The following is an 18743-nucleotide window of genomic DNA, read 5'->3' as shown; positions in this document are numbered from 1 at the left end:
ATCGTTTTGCGTTAGAACTATTGAGAACCAAAGATCAACACCATAAAATAACGATTTCGTGTCGCTAACGATTAACGGAAAAAAACAACGGAACGATTTTTTTTTTCTCGTGTGTGCATTTCCAGAAGGTGATACAACGCATGTCGTATCTGGTGAGATGCTAGATATGCTTACATATTAGCTTTTTTTTATTATTGTCAACACAGCCTTTGAGAGTGAGTACACCTCAAATTGATTTATTGTCTTGTGTCGTCGCAGATTTATCCTAACTTATGTTCTACCTTTCACACCAACGTATTCACGTGCATTCAAATTTAATTGTGTTTTGAGCAGATGTAAAACAATCTAATGTTTTGCATTTCAATTGCTTGAAGATTTTTTCACAAACCACCGTAAAAATTGCTTCATTAAAACATATTTTTAGGATCGAACCGAAACAAGAACATATGTAACAGCGGTTGGTTCAGAAGTCTTGATTTGTGTGTGTTCTTCGGAACGAATTCAGATGTGAAGCAATCTAAGAAAATAAAACGTTTCTGTTGCCAAAAGAAAGGTCATAAGGTCATGGTTGACTGTCCAGAGCCTACGAAATAACACTAAGGCGTATTTTGCGAACAGTTCCGGTCGAAATGGTATCTGTTTCATTAGTGTAGGTAGCGGAATAGAACCGCAGTACCTAGGTGACCATTAGCACTAACTTATAGTGCTATTTTGGCGCTTATTCAGCAGTTTCAATTCTTCTTATTCTTATGATAATTCTAATATTCCTTGACTGATAAGGTGGAGCAATAGGACTGGAGTCGACGGTTGTATATATAAGATCAGTTGCCATCGTTTCCGTGGAACAGTACTCATATTGGACAACTTTGTGCTTTGTATGGTTACTGAACTATTCGGAATCCAGCAGCAAACAGTTTTGGTTGTCATTAATTAATATCACTCCTGTTTACTCTCCAAATTCCTCTAACAATCTCTGCGGTCAGACGAATTCTTGGGATGCTACGAAAAGTGCTATAACCTCCGCCTCTATTATAGAAAGTGGAACGCGGTTTTTATTTCGATACACCCATGAACTAGGGCCTTCGTAGTACTGGTCCACATATCCGCTGTTGGTTCTCGGATCGTTGCGACATTCGGCCCAATCGGCATCTGCGTGATCAACCGAAGTTTTAGATCAGCTGTCCCCACCAGGCAACGAACTATGCGCTTTCAATCGTTCCAGTGACTCAGGGTTGGGCAACTCACCTTGCGACTCAGGATCAAAATTCCCGCTGCGATGTCGGTGTCGGTTGTTGAGAGCACATCAATACAACTACAACTACAACTGCCCTACAACTTCTGACATTTTTGATTATTTGGAAGCAGGTCGAGGATCGATTGACACGGTTGACACTGTTACGGCTTGTGGGTCAACAGTATGGACAACGTCTACGCTATACTTCCGCTGACTGATAAGAAAGTCTTCGTTATGAAAGTCGCAAACCGCTTGTTTAAGTCCGTACAAACCTTTCTTCTAACGGCATACTTTGCTTCCCATATCGCTGACGACGAACCTCAAGGTTTCCGTTCAGGAACGTGGTTTCCGTGTCGAACTGCTTAAAACTCATCTCGGTCCTCGCTGCAACGGACATCATGATGCAGAACGTAGTACGATGAACAACAACTTCGTCGTAGTTCGCACTACAACGCCGGCTGAGCTATCAACTTTTGTTGAACTACATTATCTTTTTTGTCCTTGATTCAATGATTTCGCTCCTTTTGGACCGATGTTTCTGCTGTCCATGCATTCCGCCTAGGAATTGAAGGTTGGATCGTGTTGACCTACGGGACAAATTGACCTCCACATACTGCGTGGCCGTTGGTAACCAGAGCATCGGACTGCGGCTTACATTTGCTTCTTCATTTGGATCATTGTCGTCGTCGTCGTCTTCATCGTCATCCCTGTCAGGCGGCATGTCTTCGATTCCTCATTGCAACGCACAAATCCCAGCTTGACTATTCAGGTATGTTATTCAGCTATTGCTATCCAGCTTACCTCGCTTTGGAGTTGGCACATGACAGTATGCGTGTACGCCAAACCACTCAATGTTTTCAAGATTGGACTTCCTCACAGTATGGTCGACCGTTTGGCCTTGAACTTTACACAATCTTGGTGTATCACAGAAGGTCTGAGCATAAATCCCTCAAAAACAATTGTTCCGTTCACCAAAAAGAAAAAAAACTGCATCTGCAGTCTCTACATCTTGGGGGAGAGGAAATTAAAATCAGCGCTTCAGTGAAATATCTAGGTGTTATCTTAGATGCTAAACTAAACTGGAACGCGCACATAGATTCAATAATCAGCAAGGCCAACTCAGTCCTATGGGCATGCTCTAAAATGATAGGAAGAACATGGGGCCTTAAACTAAAAGTGGTTATGTGGGCCTACACTGCAATTGTGCGGCCTAGGATAACCTATGCCTTATTCGTATGGTGGCTGAAGACTCAAGGAGACTGTAGCCACAAAAAAAGCTAAACAAACTCCAATGACTAGCACGCGTTGCAATTACTGGAGCAATGCGAAGCAATCCTTCAAAGGCATTGGAGGCTATCCTTCACCTGGTACCTTTGAACCAATATATTCAGCTAGAGGCTAAAAAAAGCGCTCTAAAGCTTAAAAGATGAAAAAATACTAGACGTGGACAAAACTGGTCACTTGAGCATCCTGAATCTCTTACCCATTGGATCAGCCTCAGAGATGAACAGTGATTGGATGGAACCTAGGACTAATTATGACATTCCATAGAGAGTGATCGAACATTCTCGTTCAGTATGGGATGAAGGTGTCACCAACGTTCGTAATGGTTTAATCATGTTCTACACTAATGGGTCGAAAATGGGAATCAGAACAGTATGGTCCCAGAACAAAAATCTCTGTGGCTATGGGAAACTGGCCAACAGTTTTCCAAGCAGAAATAACTGCAATAATAGAATGTTCAAATGTCTACCTCAAAAGAAAATATAGACATACTAACATCTGCATATTCTCAGACAGCCAAGCGGCACTTCAAGCTCTAAATACTTTTGAATGCTCTTCAAAAGTTGTCTGGGAATGCATTTCTTTTTTACGGCAATTAAGTCAGATAAGTTCGGTACAATTGTACTGGATTCCTGCCCATTGCGGTATAGAGGGCAACGAGCGAGCAAATGAACTTGCCAGGAACGGCTCAAACTCACCATTCACTGGTCCAGAACCATTCTGTGGACTTTCTCACTGTGTGTTGAATAGTGAGCTGAATAAATGGGAAGACCGGGAAGTGACATCCAATTGGATGGCTGCAAAACTTAAACAGGCAAAAAAAAAGCCTGCTAAGCCTTAGTAAGGAAGACTTCAGCACATTCACTGGTCTTGTAACAGGACACTGCCCGAGTAAATGCCATCTTAAAAACATAGGTTTAGCACAAGATGATATTTGTCGCTTTTGTAATGCCGAAAGTGAAACCCTGGAAAATTTGCTCTGTAGCTGTGGAGCTCTAACTTGACGCAGACTCAACACCTTAATAAACTATTCTGGAGCCCAAGGAAATTTGGTCTGCATCGCCGATCAGGATTACAAATTTCATCAAACAGATTATTCCTGATTGGCACCTATCTCGCTATAGCTTTCAGTCTACTCTTTCATCAATAAGTAGTAGATAAGCTTGAAGCGTAGTATAAAAAAGGGGCATACCACAATAGTTCAAAATAATGGACGCAGTGGTTCACTCCCAACAGGGGATAAAAAATGATCCATCGTTCATATGGTATGCATGTGATCACCCCGACGGCCATTGCCTCTCACCGGAAGCGTTTAACTAGATTTTCCAATGATTTGCTTGGTCATTTCGATGAAGTACCGGTTCTTCGTTTCTGAAAGCCTGTTCTGCTATGAGTAGTACGCGGCTATCAGTTGCCCCGTCAGCTGATGATCTAGTTTCGCTTAAGGAACAGCTTGAATTTCTTGCCGAACGTTTTGAATTTGACCCCGATCTGACCCCATAATTTTCAGACTGCGTGTTGACAAGTTCGATGTATTCCTGCAGCTGCTGGCTCGCTTCAGATTTCTTACGTAACGAATAGACGATAGTGTACTTGCTGTGATCGTCGATGAACGTGATAAAGTATCGCCTTCCGCCCACAGTCTGCAGAAGAAGTGAACGAAATAAAAATTCAGTTTTGAACGTTTGCTTCGTTCTAGTCGACAAGCTGTAGGAGAGTAAGGTGCCTGTTCAGCTAACAGTAGCACCTTAAGTAGCTTTAACCCCGTTGAACATGATGCAGCAGAGACAAATCATATCAATCTTTAAGCTATGTTTTCTAAATCAACCCCTGAAGGCAAGGCAGGTGCCTAATCAGGTACTAGCATCTTCTCAACTAGCTTTAAGTCAGATGGACACGACGTAATCAAGGAGAATCTTCTCATTGGGCCTGATCACGAACATCACTTCACGGTGAAAACGAAATGAAATGCATGCAAATTACATACAATTCATTTGGTTTTCACCGTGAAGTGATGTTCGTGATCAGGCCCAATGAGAAGATTCATGCGCGTCAAAAGAAAGAAAAGGACTGGACGAAGCGCACAATCGGTACTTCGTGTACCTGCAGGGTACTTAGAGTACGATGAACTTAACCCCTTCCCGTACGATTTTATTTTTAAAACCAAATGCAAACGCTTCGATGGGTCACGCATCTAGTAATTTCACTACTCTGCTGAGCGTCTTAACGCCTTGGGATATGCAAGCGCACCACGAGAAAGGCCCGATATTGTACGATTTGGCACAATCATTTCATATCGAGTGAGACTCGATGTTGTACGTGAAGGGGTTAATAATCTCCAACCAAGTTTCCCGCCGGATCACCTCTAGGAGCTCTTCTCGACGGATAATCCTGATCGAGAAGTGTTCTCCGAGCAACAGATTGGAGCATTGACAGTTGAGGGTACACGTCAAGAATTACAAAACTTTAACGACGGAATCATTAACGACAATTCGGAAGGCTCAATACAAACGTCGGAGTGGAACTGTCAATGGGCAACTGTGTATGAATGTGATAAGGTCAATTCAAACGTTTCGCGACCCGAAATTTTTTGGCTAAAAAGTTCGGTGCCGCCCCAGTCCATTGCAATGGATTCCTCTCCAGGATTATTTTAACTAATACTGAGCAATCAAACCAATCATTAAAAAAGTGCTATTGACGAATTTTATGACAACTCGTCATAGGAGTTGGCAGCACCATCTCAGATAGTAGTGAAACGTTGTGGGTGTAAAGACATGGGTCATTTAAGCAACTTTGCATACTTAAAAGATTCGAAAAAAAATTAGACTACTTTTTTGGAAAAAGCCAAAATGTTTCTCTTTATTTTTTACAAAAATTATTACATAAAAACTATGATACCTACAAAATTCTTGTCAAAGGATGAATCGTACGAATTTTTTTAAAATTTGCACAAAAAAAATACCAAACATTTTTTTGAAAAAAAGTTATTTAAAAAATTAAAGTTCATTTTTCTTAAAAACGTATTTTTTCAAATTCCCAAAAATATGTATATGAATAGCCCTTACAATTTTCAATAAGTCGTCCATACATCGGAAGATGGACAGTTTTACAGGGAAAAAGTTTTTCGAACAACAACTTTTTCATGTTTTCTTTGAAAAAAATACAACTTGTCCTAATTTTGTTTAAAGTCAAGATAGCGATATAGTGTATTCGACAAAGTTTTAGATCTTGTCAAAATATAATCTTTTGTCGAAGACATCAACTTTCTATCTTTTATAGTTTTTTTGGAATATAAGTCATTTTTGTATGAAGACTCCTGAAAAAAATAATGTTTTTCTCGTAACATTTTTGTGTGTAAATTCTCACGTTTGACATGTTCTTGATATGTTTCTAGATAAAGAAAAGTTAGCAGAGCATTTAAAAAGCGATAATTTATACAAAAAAATGTAACGAATTAAACATTAATAGCATTTTTTTAAAGAAAAACATGGAAAAGTTGTTGTTCGAAAAATTTTTTCCATGTAAATGTGCCCATCGTCCGATGTATGTAAAACTTGTTGGAAATTTTAAGGACTATCTATATCTATTTCTTTTCAGAATTTTAAAAGCATATGTTTTCAAGAAAAATGAATTTTAATTTTCAAAATATTTTTTTTTCAATTGAATGTTTTTCCAAAACTATCGCTATATTAACTTTACAAAATTAGGATTAGTTGTATTTTTTTTCAAAGAAAATATAAAAAAGTTATTGTTAGAAGAACTTTTTCCCTGTAAAAGTGCCCATCTTCCGATGTATGGACGACTTGTTGGAAATTTGAAGGGCTATTCAAAAATATATTTTTGGGAATTTAAAAAAAATACCTTTTTGAGAAAAATGGATTTTAATTTTTAAAATAACTTTTTTTTTCAGCGAAATTTTTTTCCAAAATTGTTTTGGTATTTTTTGGTAGAAATTTAAACAATTTCCCACATTTACTTTTCTGACATGAATTTTGTAGGCATCATAGTTTTTATGTTATAATTTTTTTGTAAAAAATTAAGAAAGAAACTTTGGCTTTTTTCAAAAAGTAGTCTAATTATTTTCTGAATATTTCAAGTATGCTAAGTTGCTTAAATGACACATGTCTTTACACCCACAACGTTTCACTGCTATCTGAGATGGTGCTGCCAACGGCCAATCGAGTTGGCATGAAATTCCTCTATTACTAGAATTCATACCCAGAAGCTGTATGATCTGCTGGTGACCAAACTCAACAGCCGCCTTCGGTCAGATCCCAGGGAAAAAAATTACAGGGCAACGGTTAGAGAATGAGAAACGAAAATTCATGGTCTAGCAGGTAACCCGAAAACTGAAGTTCCCATCATAGATAAGCCAATGAACTCGGTAGCGTCCAAAAATGAATGTCTCCAGAAATTAATTCTTCCATTCATTCGATCTAACGATCGTTCCGTGAAATTTTGGCCAGATCTTGCGAGCTGTCATTACAGTAAGAACTTACTACAACGGTATGAGGTGATTGTTTTCCAGTTTGTTCCGAAAATTCTCAGCTCACCCAATTGTCCTCAGTTCAGGCCAATCAGGCCAATTGGATAATACTGGGCAATTACGGAGAGAACTGGAAGTGTAGGGTATAGTGACCAATAACATCACTCAAATGAAAATTTGGTCCAGAAAATTAATTTCGTTTTCACCGTGAAGTGACGTTCGTGATCAATCCCATAGTCAACTGAGAGTAGTCAGCGGACTATGAAGAAATTCGCCCTTTTATTCAATTGGAAATGAGTTCAGGCTTGTTCCAGTAGTTTCTCCGTCAACATGACATCTCATTTTATTCTCCCCGTCAAATGAACTTTAAGCATATTAAAGTGATTCCCCCCGAATGAATTCGTTTCCCTCTTCAATGTATTACGTATGCATGTATCGATGTTTGAGTTAAACGTGGTTTGACATATACCACAGATGAGCGGGGACAAATCAAGATTTCGTTTCACTTTATTTGGACGAAAAAAAAGATTGTGGACGCGGCTAACGAGATTCGTGGCAGGGGGAATAGAAGTATGGATTAAAATCAGGTTGAATAAACAGGCAGATTTGTATTCATTAGCCACGTCGATTAAAATAACTATGGACTAGAATAGTTCATCAGTCATCCTCGCTCTCAACGCACGTCAATTCATTTTCTAGTCAATACCAATAATGTTAACGGCGAATGCCAAAGTAATCTTAGTGGAAGCGAAGCTACTGAGAGGAGAGTCGATTTACATTTTTTATCTTCGAAAATTTCAATCAAGAATTTAATCAATATATATATAAATAAAATATGAGAGAAGAATTCATTCCATATTCAAACTCTGTAAAGCGAACATCGAAATACAAACAATAGAATTGCCACACGCGTGTTTCATTTGTGTAGTTTGCCAGGCCGTTCTCGCCACAAAGGGTCTTTTTTAAGACTGGAGAATATATAGTAAAGTTTTCTACAGTCCACTGGTTACCGTTGCAGTAGTTCTACTGCCCCCACCTGAGGAAATTCCCACCATCATCCAGGATTTGATTCAGCCTGTGACGCTGAGCCACGATCGGAAATCACCCGTTCCGTAGTGAACAAAGTTCATAGCGTTTTTTTATTTATTTTATTTTACAATGATTTGTTTGCTGTTTGACAAGAGGTTAGTATTCATTCTATACAACTCTTTCTGCTCTACAAAAGTATGTCAATTGTACTTTAGTCAGTTATTCAGTTTTCTACTAGTTTTGAGGCCTACAACATTAAAATGGTTGGAAAAGTTAAAAAATGGCGACTGACACGCCCATCCTGAATTCGATGAAGAACGTCTCAAATCACTTTTGAAGGAGAACGGTCACCAAACCAGTCGTGAATTGGCGAAATAAATGAACTGCGACGAATATATAATTGTTTAACTTATTGGTATAATTATTGTTTTTTTCTTTAAAAATAAGCTACGCTACGAACTTACTCCCCAACCCAATCCAACCCAACCCAAAACCCAATTATGACTCGCGAAAGCTTTGAGCTCTGAGATAGATAGCAACCAGTGGTAACAGAGATGACAATGACTCTCCTCGAGTCACTCTTAAGCCCTTCCCACCGTCATTATTAGTATAAACGTTGTTGAACAGTTTATTCCAACGAATCGTTTCGTACAAATGGTTCAGCATCAATTTATACGAACCGTTTACGAGGCTTATCCAGGTTCAGGTCCACAGCAATACAGCAATAACTTGCCTAGTTTCAATATTCATCTGCAGCAGGTCACTTCCATCCATGACGATATAGTCCTTTGTTCTGTTTTCGCCTTGAAAGGTTCAGGTCCGGATCAACATTCAGCATTCAACATTCTTTCTTCATGAATTGTCCATCATCATTGGTCTATCTTCAATCGATCACTTCTAGACGGTGTCTTTCCTGAGACCTGAAGGCTTGCGTCCATTATCCCGACCTTCAAGTCTGGCAACATTCATAGCGTGAAAAATTTTGATCGAATCACGATACAGAATGGTTTGGAATGGTTTGGCGAAGGTCCTTGAGTGGTTGCTGCACTTTAATCTTGGATTTTTAAGCACGGATATAGGAAAAAACGCTTCGTCAGAAATCAGTTTTTGCTTCTTTCGAATGCAAAATTATTAAAATTAAACAAAAATCTCACTCATGCTACCTGATTCACACGTTTGCTCTTAAAACCAATAAATATTCTTACAGCGACTGCAGCTCATACTGCTGTATCTAAGTTCAACGATTTTTGGATACTCCATGTCACGACAACTCCGGAAAAATATAACCTAAGGGCACAACTATTCGAAATCCTGAAAATCATCAGCTGTTTCAGTGAACCGCTAGTCTTTGCCATGACAATCTTCTCGTCTTCTTTAAATAACTTGTAAACGGTTGATTTGCACTCATAGTTCATATGTTTTCCGGAATTTGAGTGACGGTTCATTTTCATTTCGGAATTTTGAGCAGGTCGGCAAACGGTTTGTCCATTTCCTCTAAGACATTCGCTGTTCTTTATTCACAACGATGTCTAAAGAACGACATCGCGTCAACCGGATCGCTGAATCCATGTTTACATTGCAAACACTCGAAAATCGTCTTCCACAGACTTTATATCGGTTGACTAAATCTACATATTTTTGCACAATTCGCCCGTAACTGAAGCAAGTGTTTCTTATGTTGCTCAAAATCCACAGATATTGGGATCATCCTCGTTGATTAATTTTGTTTGTTTTAGATTCTGTTGCAGTTCGTCGTTATGAATATAGTCCCGAATAACTTTACTGTTTTGTGTACAAGTTCAGAATTGACTCTTTTAGTTGAAAGAAATGTGTTTGTTTTTACAAAACGAGTGCCTCGTGTGTTTTGCGTTAATTTGTTTCGCTGAATGGTAAAATTGTTCGAGGAAGATTTGCTTCTCTATCGTGCGGACTTGAGGAAACCATCGAAAACAATTGCTATTGGTTTTAAAACTAGAATACTGCATAATATTTAACTTTACACTGACTTAGCTGTAGGTTTTGATATTGTATCGCTCTTTTGAAGCTTGCTAGTGCTTGGAATTAATAAATGCATGACTCTATATGTTCAACAACGCTTGCGACTTTTTTTTTGTAGTCACAGGATTATTTACAGTTTTTTTTCGAATACTGGATACGATCAATACTAGTACGAAGGGATCTACTTTGCTTTCTAGAATAATCAATATAAATATCCTTAGTGGTTCAATATTTGTTAGTACTATCTAAATGTTAATTGCTTAAGCAGGGTTAATTTTTCTCCGTTTTTCACGATTTTCGTTACTGAATAAATATATAGTAATATATATATTCCCTAGTTTGATGTTTCATATAACACAGAAGATGATGTTCGTAAACGAAAAAAAAACAAACAATTTGAATGTGCACATATGTAGTACTAGTATTCGATAATCTAACTCAAACTGAACGTTACGGTTTTCTTCAACTGACCAGGTCAATACGAACGCTCTGCCGGATTACCGTGTAGATAGGAGTCTTTGGCCTCTGGTTGTACCGTTTCCTCGCTGATCACGTCCGGGTAGGCGAACGGATTGCCGGCAACGTGTGACACCGATCCGTAGCTGGCGGTTTTGGTGCTGTTGATTTGTGTCGAAGGATCCAACGCAGCGCCACCAGCGGCCGCTGCTCCCGTGCTGCTGGGATCGTTGAACGTTGTTTCCTTCTCGTACCCACTGCCCATTGGATTCCAGGCTTTCTGCTCCTCTAGCGTTGGCTCGGCCCAGTCCTGCAGCTCTCCGGAAGCGAAAATGCCGTAGAAGGTGATTCCTACCAGATGGACGGTGGCCGCTATCGTGAACACCGTCGACCAGCATTCTTTGTCCTTGTATCCGTTCTAGTTTTATAAAGAAAAACAGTGTAAATAATGTATAAAATCAACATGACATACATTTTGAATAATGCAATTGAATTGATTTCTACTTAGAGCGAATTTCAATGAGGAAATATGCAAAATTCATGAAGAAAAGTGTCCCAAAGAATCGGGATAAACGTACAATTATACAGTTTTCATTCTGTCAAATATATACCAGGAATTTTTAATTTTAAATCGTCCCATTAAAGATTTTTTAAATTTTTTCTAAGTCAATGGTTTTAATGTTAATTTTCAGTGCGATCTGTCATTTAGTTTGTTTACAACGTCGTTAGGAACAAGTTAATTTTTTTTTTATCGGCGATTTTTGATATGACTTTCCCTATCTCTCTACAATCTTAAATCTTAAATTACGGGGATCCGTTTTGACAGTATGTCTTCATAAAAACGAATTCGCTGTGTTTCAGTTCACGCAATTCCTGAATACAGCTATAAAAAGTGTGTGGATGGCTGAATTATTCGTTAGAAAAAGTGTATTGCTTCAGAAGAGACCTGAAGTAGAATTAACGTGCAACTTAATTCGTCGCAAATTAGGTGTGCATCTTAATTCGTCCCTTTTTTTGCATGAAAAATACATTTATTTGAATAATAACCTGAATTGATACATTATTCAAAATATTGGCCATCGCTACTTTTTCCATCTTTTATGGATTCCATCATGAAATAGGCGTTTATCTTTTGAAGCGACGAGTAAATCCAGCAAAATTTTGTTACTCGTTTCTCAATTGAAGCGTATTCTACACAAAGCGTTCTGCATCGATCAAAAGAAATGGTAGCCGGAAACACGGTCTGGACTATAAGGTATAAGGCTGTAAGGCTGGTGAACCAGAATTTCCCATCCGCTATTTTGCAAATAGTTTTTAACTCGAACAGCAACATGAGGTCGAGCGTTGTCATGAGGGAATATTATAGATTCGTGTCGGGTCGTATAATCTGGACTTGACTAAACAAGTTGTAGCCTGTAGAAAGTATCAACTAAATTCTAGATTAGTTTTGACCACCTGAATCTGTTACCGTTTAGAAATTAGTTCTTCAATTAATTAAGTTAGATATAGAATTAAATAAATTAGAGTATAGGAAATTTCAAATGAACTAGGATTTAAGTTAGCTATAAATATAATTACACACACATATACTCACACCGAACACATAAACCTGTTGTCGGGCGAAAACGCCATAAAAGCCGTGGATTGCGCAATAGATATTTGATAAGCGACATCCGAAAAAGGGAACGATGGGAAAAGGAAAGCACTACTGGGTCTACAATAAAAGCTCTTTATCCAAGGCACAACAAAAGCTATTAAAGTGATCCCGATTATAGAAATTCAAATAAAACATTTGAAAACTGCAGTTCGACCTGAAAGGACGGAAGGATCAGGTATGGATTTGGATAAAGAGCAAGACCCAGTAGTAACTCTGGACTTTCAGTTTTTTTCCATCAGGACCCAATATTTTTGCCTTGAATTCAGATTCCCCGGAGCGAAACGATTTTGAGGAAGATTGCTGCCGTCCACGAAGCTCTGCAGAAACGAGCAACTTGAGTTACCAACCCTATAGTAACTCTTCGAGCTACGGCAAATCTCGCGGCGCACAGGTTTCGCTCGACAACATCCGGCCGGCCACATCACACTGACATATACACAAATGTAAGTTGAATAAACGAAAAAAAAGGAATCTATCTGTGTTTTTACTTGTGAACTGAATCCTTGATTTGTGCCTAAAAAGAGAGTGAGCCGATCTTGAGCCTCCGAGTGTCAAGCTCGAGCTAGCCGAGTTAAAAGAGGCAGTTGAAAGCCCACCCTCAATGGTCCCCGTGGCTTAGACCAGGGATCGAGGGCTTTTCTAGGATTAGCCCTTCTGGCTAGTCTGACATAATTAAGAGGGAGTAACAAATCTCACTGTGTCATTAACAATCCGAGGAGGCGGATTCAGGAATCCCATCGCCGACAGAAGCCGCATCGAGTGGAACGTTTGTGGAACCTAAACAAAACCACAATCGATTACTATATGAGGGTATTCTCGTTGTAGAATGGACCGACTCATAGCGAGAATTAAACCAACTTACGCGTGACTACATTACAATGGACAGTGCCGGAGTAACACCAACCCTCACTCCGCGGGAGTCAGAACAAGACATGCGGTCGTGAATGTTTTTGGCTCTGCTCTGTCGTTGTGTGTACTCAGCAAACATTAAATCGTATGAATAACCATAATTGGAGGCGATATACATACATCCAAGACACATTTGTCATATACACGCAAAAGTGAAGCCAATATATGTATCTACCATATTTCATACGCATGTAAAGCCGTATATAACAATATACGATGCTTTTTACACTGATATGCGATTTGACCCGACAATTGTTATGTAAAATGTAAAGAATGTGCGTATATTATGCTGCATATCGCGATATTAGGATGATCGTTATACCGATATACGACTTAATCCACCAATGATGTAGAAAATCGTGTCTTTGCGTTTTATAAGATTTCGGATACACATGACGCGTCCTTTGATTGATATTTTATACGATTGAAATTTGATACGAATATATATGCGACCAAGCATGTTCAAAAATTATGCGATATGTTTGCTGGGCAGTTTGTGGTTTGTTGACAACGACATCAAAGAAAGCGATCACTTCCCAATTAACACATCCGAATTCTGGCAACGAAACTGACAATTATATTGCTCTGAAGATCGAATATATAATAATCATCTAACAGGGAAGCATTTGAATCAACAAAAAATCGTGTACAACCGCCGCAAGAAAATTATTCAGTGGATGAATCCTCTCAAGCTATCCTCTCTGCTGTGGAATGAAACATCCGTCGAATAAGTGGGAATCATGACCGAGAGGCAGTCCCATGAAGGCACTGAAACTTATTTTTTGAACGACCCTCGTAGAATAATTATAGAAGATCCAAGGACTATAACCTAATACCTGGCCGACCACTATGCTAACATTTCGACTACTTTTCATTACACAAGCGTCTTCGCGGAAATACAAGCCGAAACTACAGTTTTCATTCTGATTCAGTTCTAGGAACCAATCGTAGAGACTCAGATAACAGATCTATAGAAAAAAATGAGCCACCTTTTTTGCCAAATCACACTCCTAAGTTGCATAGGGAAGGTAATTAAGAAGATTATCAGCCCCAAGCTGGTAACATCACTTGAAGAATGTCATCTACTGCATCCCAGGCAACCTTTTTCGCGCCTAGAAAATAGAACTACCACTCACTCCTGACAGCTTGACCAGTTCTTAAAAAAAAAACCTTCGAGATGATCCCCATAGCAAACTGACTACACTGGATTTAACTAAAGCATACGATATAAGTAACTTAAATGAACTTCGAAGAACTCCAGAAAAACTTTGTACCACAGGGTTCTGTGCAATCAGTATCCGTCTTTTTGATAGCAATACAATGACCATTTGATGTAATCCCTCAAAACATCGAGATATTGGCCTATGCAAATGCCATTTTGTTGATAGTCCAAAGCACTTCCTCAGAGCTAGCATGAAATAAACCTCAAGCAGAAATTTCTATTGAGACAACATCAGGATAGCATAAACCAGAGACAACAATGAGGCGGATAAATAGCCGGATTTTCTGGACACCTCATATATACGATAGTTGTCTTCTACCTTTCATTACAGCTTCCTATCAAAACTCCACATCATCATTATCATCAGCCTACCTAGCACTCACAAACCACCGAGCCAGGGTTCGGGCGACAGCTTTTTCTCCTGGGTTCCCTCAATGACCTTCTTCAAGGCCCCTTGAACATATCACATCTTACGAATCGGCCTTCCTCAAGGCTAGAGGTGAATGATCTCTTCAAGTTTGAAGCCTCTAGAATACATCATTATCATCATCAATAAACCTTAGTTTCTATTTTGCTACCAAGTTGAACGGGGTTGCAAGAATGTTTGATTCCGAATGCATTCTCAGAATATGTACAAGGTAATCGCAGTGCAGAGCTTGCATTGGTGCACAGGAGCAAAGCAGAAAAGAGTTGTTTAAGATTTCATTTGCAAAAATCTATGGATGGGTTATACCTATGATATAACCGCGAGGTTGACGTAGGACTGTCGTTGGCTTAGTAATCATTTGTGTTCTTTTCAATTAGCAATAATCGCACTTCGAATTTCTTCTTCTCTTTGGGTACGATATCGCCACTGCGCAGGACTATCCTTTGTATGTATTGATTAAATTATTGATTAAACTAGTGAATGAATGGAACATATTACGAATTCAATTGCAAGCAAATCCCAATTTAGGTCAATTCATGCATTATGGTAGTGGTTATCGCAGCAAATAGTTATCAACATTTTGCCTAATCATCAAACGGTATGCGAGGAAGTTCAGTGAGCTGGCGACATGATGGTACATGCAGTCTTGAATAACCGAGCTAAAGCGTTGCATTGGTACCCGCTTTTGTAGACCGTTTCATCAAAACGAATTTCGGAGTGTAAAAACTGCATGGGGGTATAAAAGTACTGCCGAGATCTGCAATGCCGATTTTCCCAACTTATTGGTTTCGGAATCTGTGTTGGGAAAACACATCCCGGTTTGCAGAAAGGCAGCGAGTACAAAAATACTCGCTGCTTGCATCTTATTTGCAATGCTAATTTCCCCACGCTCCGTGGTTTAGAAATCTGTGTTAGGGATACATTCCGATTTGCAGAAACGGAAGCGATTACAAAAGTTCTCACAACTTGTATCTATTTTGCAATGCCGATTTCCCCAGGCTTCATGATTTTGAAATCTGTATTAGGGAAACATTCCAATTTGCAAAAATACAAGCGAGTACAAAAGTACCCGCTGCTTGCATCTATTTTGCAATGCCGATTTCCCATGACTCCATGGTTTTGAAGACTGTGTTAGGAAAACATTACGATTTGCAGAAACGCAAACGAGTACAGAAGTGCCCGCTGCTTGCATCTATTTTGCAATGCCGATTTTCCCTGACTCCATGGTTTTGAAGTCTGTGTTAGGGAAACTTACATTCATTCCAGCGATGGTACCTAATTCGTTGCGCAATTAGAGACATCGGTTAATCGTTCGATTCATTCAAATAATCGAATATCTGAAATCATAATCGAGTAATTTTGTATCGAATAATTCAAAATCAAAATATAAATACATCGAATAATTGTCACTGTAATCGCGATTAATGAAAAAAGGAATCTTTCTCGAGGTTAATGCATTTCTAGGTTAAGAATCAGGCTATATATTTCTTGACGTAGAACTACGTCTTTCATTAAGGGTGCCTAATCAGAAAACAGGTCACGTTTTTATGAAATAAAGTTTACGTTAATAACTAGCGGTTGTTCTTGACAAACTCATCAGCGAATTCGCATCGATGGGTGTTACAGCAGAGTACAAGCTGTGTTGTATAATTCAGTCTTTTTCCAAGCAGTGAACATTGTTTGTTTTCCGTCATAAGGGCTTCGATAGTGCTTTTGACATTGCATGAATGTATTAAACTGACGTCATGGCGAAGCAGGCGTTAAGTTTGTGCGCCAAAAAATCATTTGGGGAATACCAACCTCTTTAATGTCGTATTGGAATTTTATAATTTATTTGGGTTCGCGTGCCAGTCGCAAAACTGCCTTCAAATAGGATTGCATTTGAACTAGTCTTGATCATAATGAAGCAATGCTACTGTTTTCGAGGTTGTTGATATTAAAAAAAAAGAGTTTATTTCGCTTGTTTAATCACCAAGAAAGTGAATGCCGTTCAGGAATTTTTCATGTGATTAGGTTTCGCTTGCCAGTAGCAAAACTTCCTCCACTAAGGGTAACAGCTGCGCTTAGCTCGAGTATGAGAAAGTAATGCAACTTTTTTCGAGACCAGTAATTCAAACAGAAGTGTTTCTTTTGAGAATAGCGCAAAGTGATGAGAAGTGTTTATATTCCTAGTAGTTTCAAGCCACCAATGTATGGCTCTGTATGCATGCTATGGCGAACGCTTGTTTGGCGCTTGGTTTACGTTGTACGAACGATGCCTGGAGGTGCAATCCCACTGAGGCAATACTAAATAACATGTAGCATGATATTTGATGCTTGCAAGTGTTGTTATTGTTGTTGTTTCCTCGCGGTGCCAAAGATATATTGATATAATCAACTGTAACCGAGTAACGTCAATTGCGAAAAAGGCCACCGGAATAGCGTTCGAGGTAAATTTTCAATGCATTGACATGAAATAAATTGCGACATACGATCAGCTAGTGTATTGTTCTGCGAAGGCAAGAATAAATCATCAGTCAATTATCGTCAACTGATTCTACAATGAAAAAAAGCATTTCAGAGATTGTTCTACTAAGCAGTTGTTTCTAAAATTTCACAGCATTATAGAATAATATCCGAAGGTTTAAACAAGCGACTTTTATAATATAACAGCGTAGTTCTACGTCAACAATGCGGTCGTATCTTGGACACAACCTTCTATAATTTTTTTATCCAACATTTTTTATCCAATCAAGTAACATCGACAACTGGATAGACCACGCGACCAGAAAAACAACGTGATACGTGATTATTGCAAGAAATAAATGATCGCTCGATTAATCGAATATTGAAAGACGATTATTCGAATGAAGAATATTGAAAAATGCCCCAACGAATAATCGACAATCGAATAAATGAAAACTTTAGACATCACTATGCGCAATCATAACTGAGTGGATTTCCGAGCGACACTCGCTTTTATACCGATTGGTGTGATTTTGATAGCATGTTTTGAAAACAATTTTAAGGCTATTGAAACAAGTTTTTGGGTCAAAAAGTAACAAGCATAGAACGCGTAGACATTTTATGTTTCGAATGAAGTGTTTATCATACTATTTCGTTCAGTTTTTTAGGAGCTATTAACGCTCAAAATCTCGTTCTCTTGCGTAACGCTTTCGTTTTCGAAACTTTGAACTTACACCCCAGTATAGAAATGAAAGACGTAGTCCTACGTCAAAACATTCATTATTCAGTCAGCAAACAGAGGTTTTGTACGACGTGTAATCGCTTCGGAGGGAGAGTTGCGAATAATAGATATCGCACCACATTGCAATTCTGATCTTTTTTGCCCTAAAATCCGAGGTGGAGACTCAATGAAAAGATACTTCGCGTCGGTTTTCATACCGCTAGGTGGACAGCGATTGTGTATGATTGAATCACACGTGAGCAATTACGATTGTGTATGCGTTGTCAATTTTGGTGATGGAACAAATATAGAATCGCCCGTGGCTGCAGTGAGTGTATCTAGAAGAAGAAATGCATTAGTATCCTATATGCATTAGCAATAATGACAAAAGTTTCAACATATAACCAGCTTGTGTATCATGAATTAACCGTCTTCAACTACTTCCATATAACCACGCATACAATCGGCCCTTTTTTATGACCACCAAACCTTTCTACTAGAGAGTTCTTTCCGAAAGATCGATGAATTCTAAAATAATATTCGAAATAATAAAAAGCAAATTATTTTCATTTTTTTTCGTCGGAAAAGAACTAGTGAAAATTTTGGGATGGTTTTGGGTTTACTGATAACTTTTTTTTCCAATAGATCACGCGTTTCGAGCCTTATGTGCAGCCTTTCACTACGATGAGAGCTGTGTTTAAAATTAGAATCACACTACGGTAAGGATACCATCTGGTCTGACTTGAAAATGAAGACACCTGTCACAGCTATCTTTTGATCATACCATGTACTCAAATGTGATGATAATACTTCGTAGATGATGGCTTCTATCTTTGTACGGGTATAGGAGATTTTTTGGTGATTTCACAGTCTTC

At 38.7% G+C, this 18743-nt stretch overlaps 1 protein-coding gene across 1 annotated transcript in view; it reads right to left on the bottom strand.

The window, feature by feature from the left end:
* Positions 1 to 6231: 6231 nt before the first annotated feature.
* The window catches only part of LOC129773974 (vesicular glutamate transporter 1), a 160957-nt gene continuing 148445 nt past the window's right edge, over positions 6232 to 18743 (bottom strand). Inside the window, exon 8 of the mRNA XM_055777652.1 lies at positions 6232 to 10905. Within this exon, the coding sequence (XP_055633627.1) occupies positions 10507 to 10905 (399 nt within the window). The 3' untranslated portion in view covers positions 6232 to 10506. The remainder of the gene's footprint in view (positions 10906 to 18743) is intronic.

This window comes from Toxorhynchites rutilus, chromosome 3 (assembly GCF_029784135.1).
Source record: "Toxorhynchites rutilus septentrionalis strain SRP chromosome 3, ASM2978413v1, whole genome shotgun sequence".
In the NCBI taxonomy this organism is placed as follows: Eukaryota; Metazoa; Arthropoda; class Insecta; order Diptera; family Culicidae; genus Toxorhynchites; species Toxorhynchites rutilus.
The sequence above is the reverse complement of the archived record's forward strand: the minus strand, read 5'-3'. Positions and strand labels throughout refer to the sequence as shown.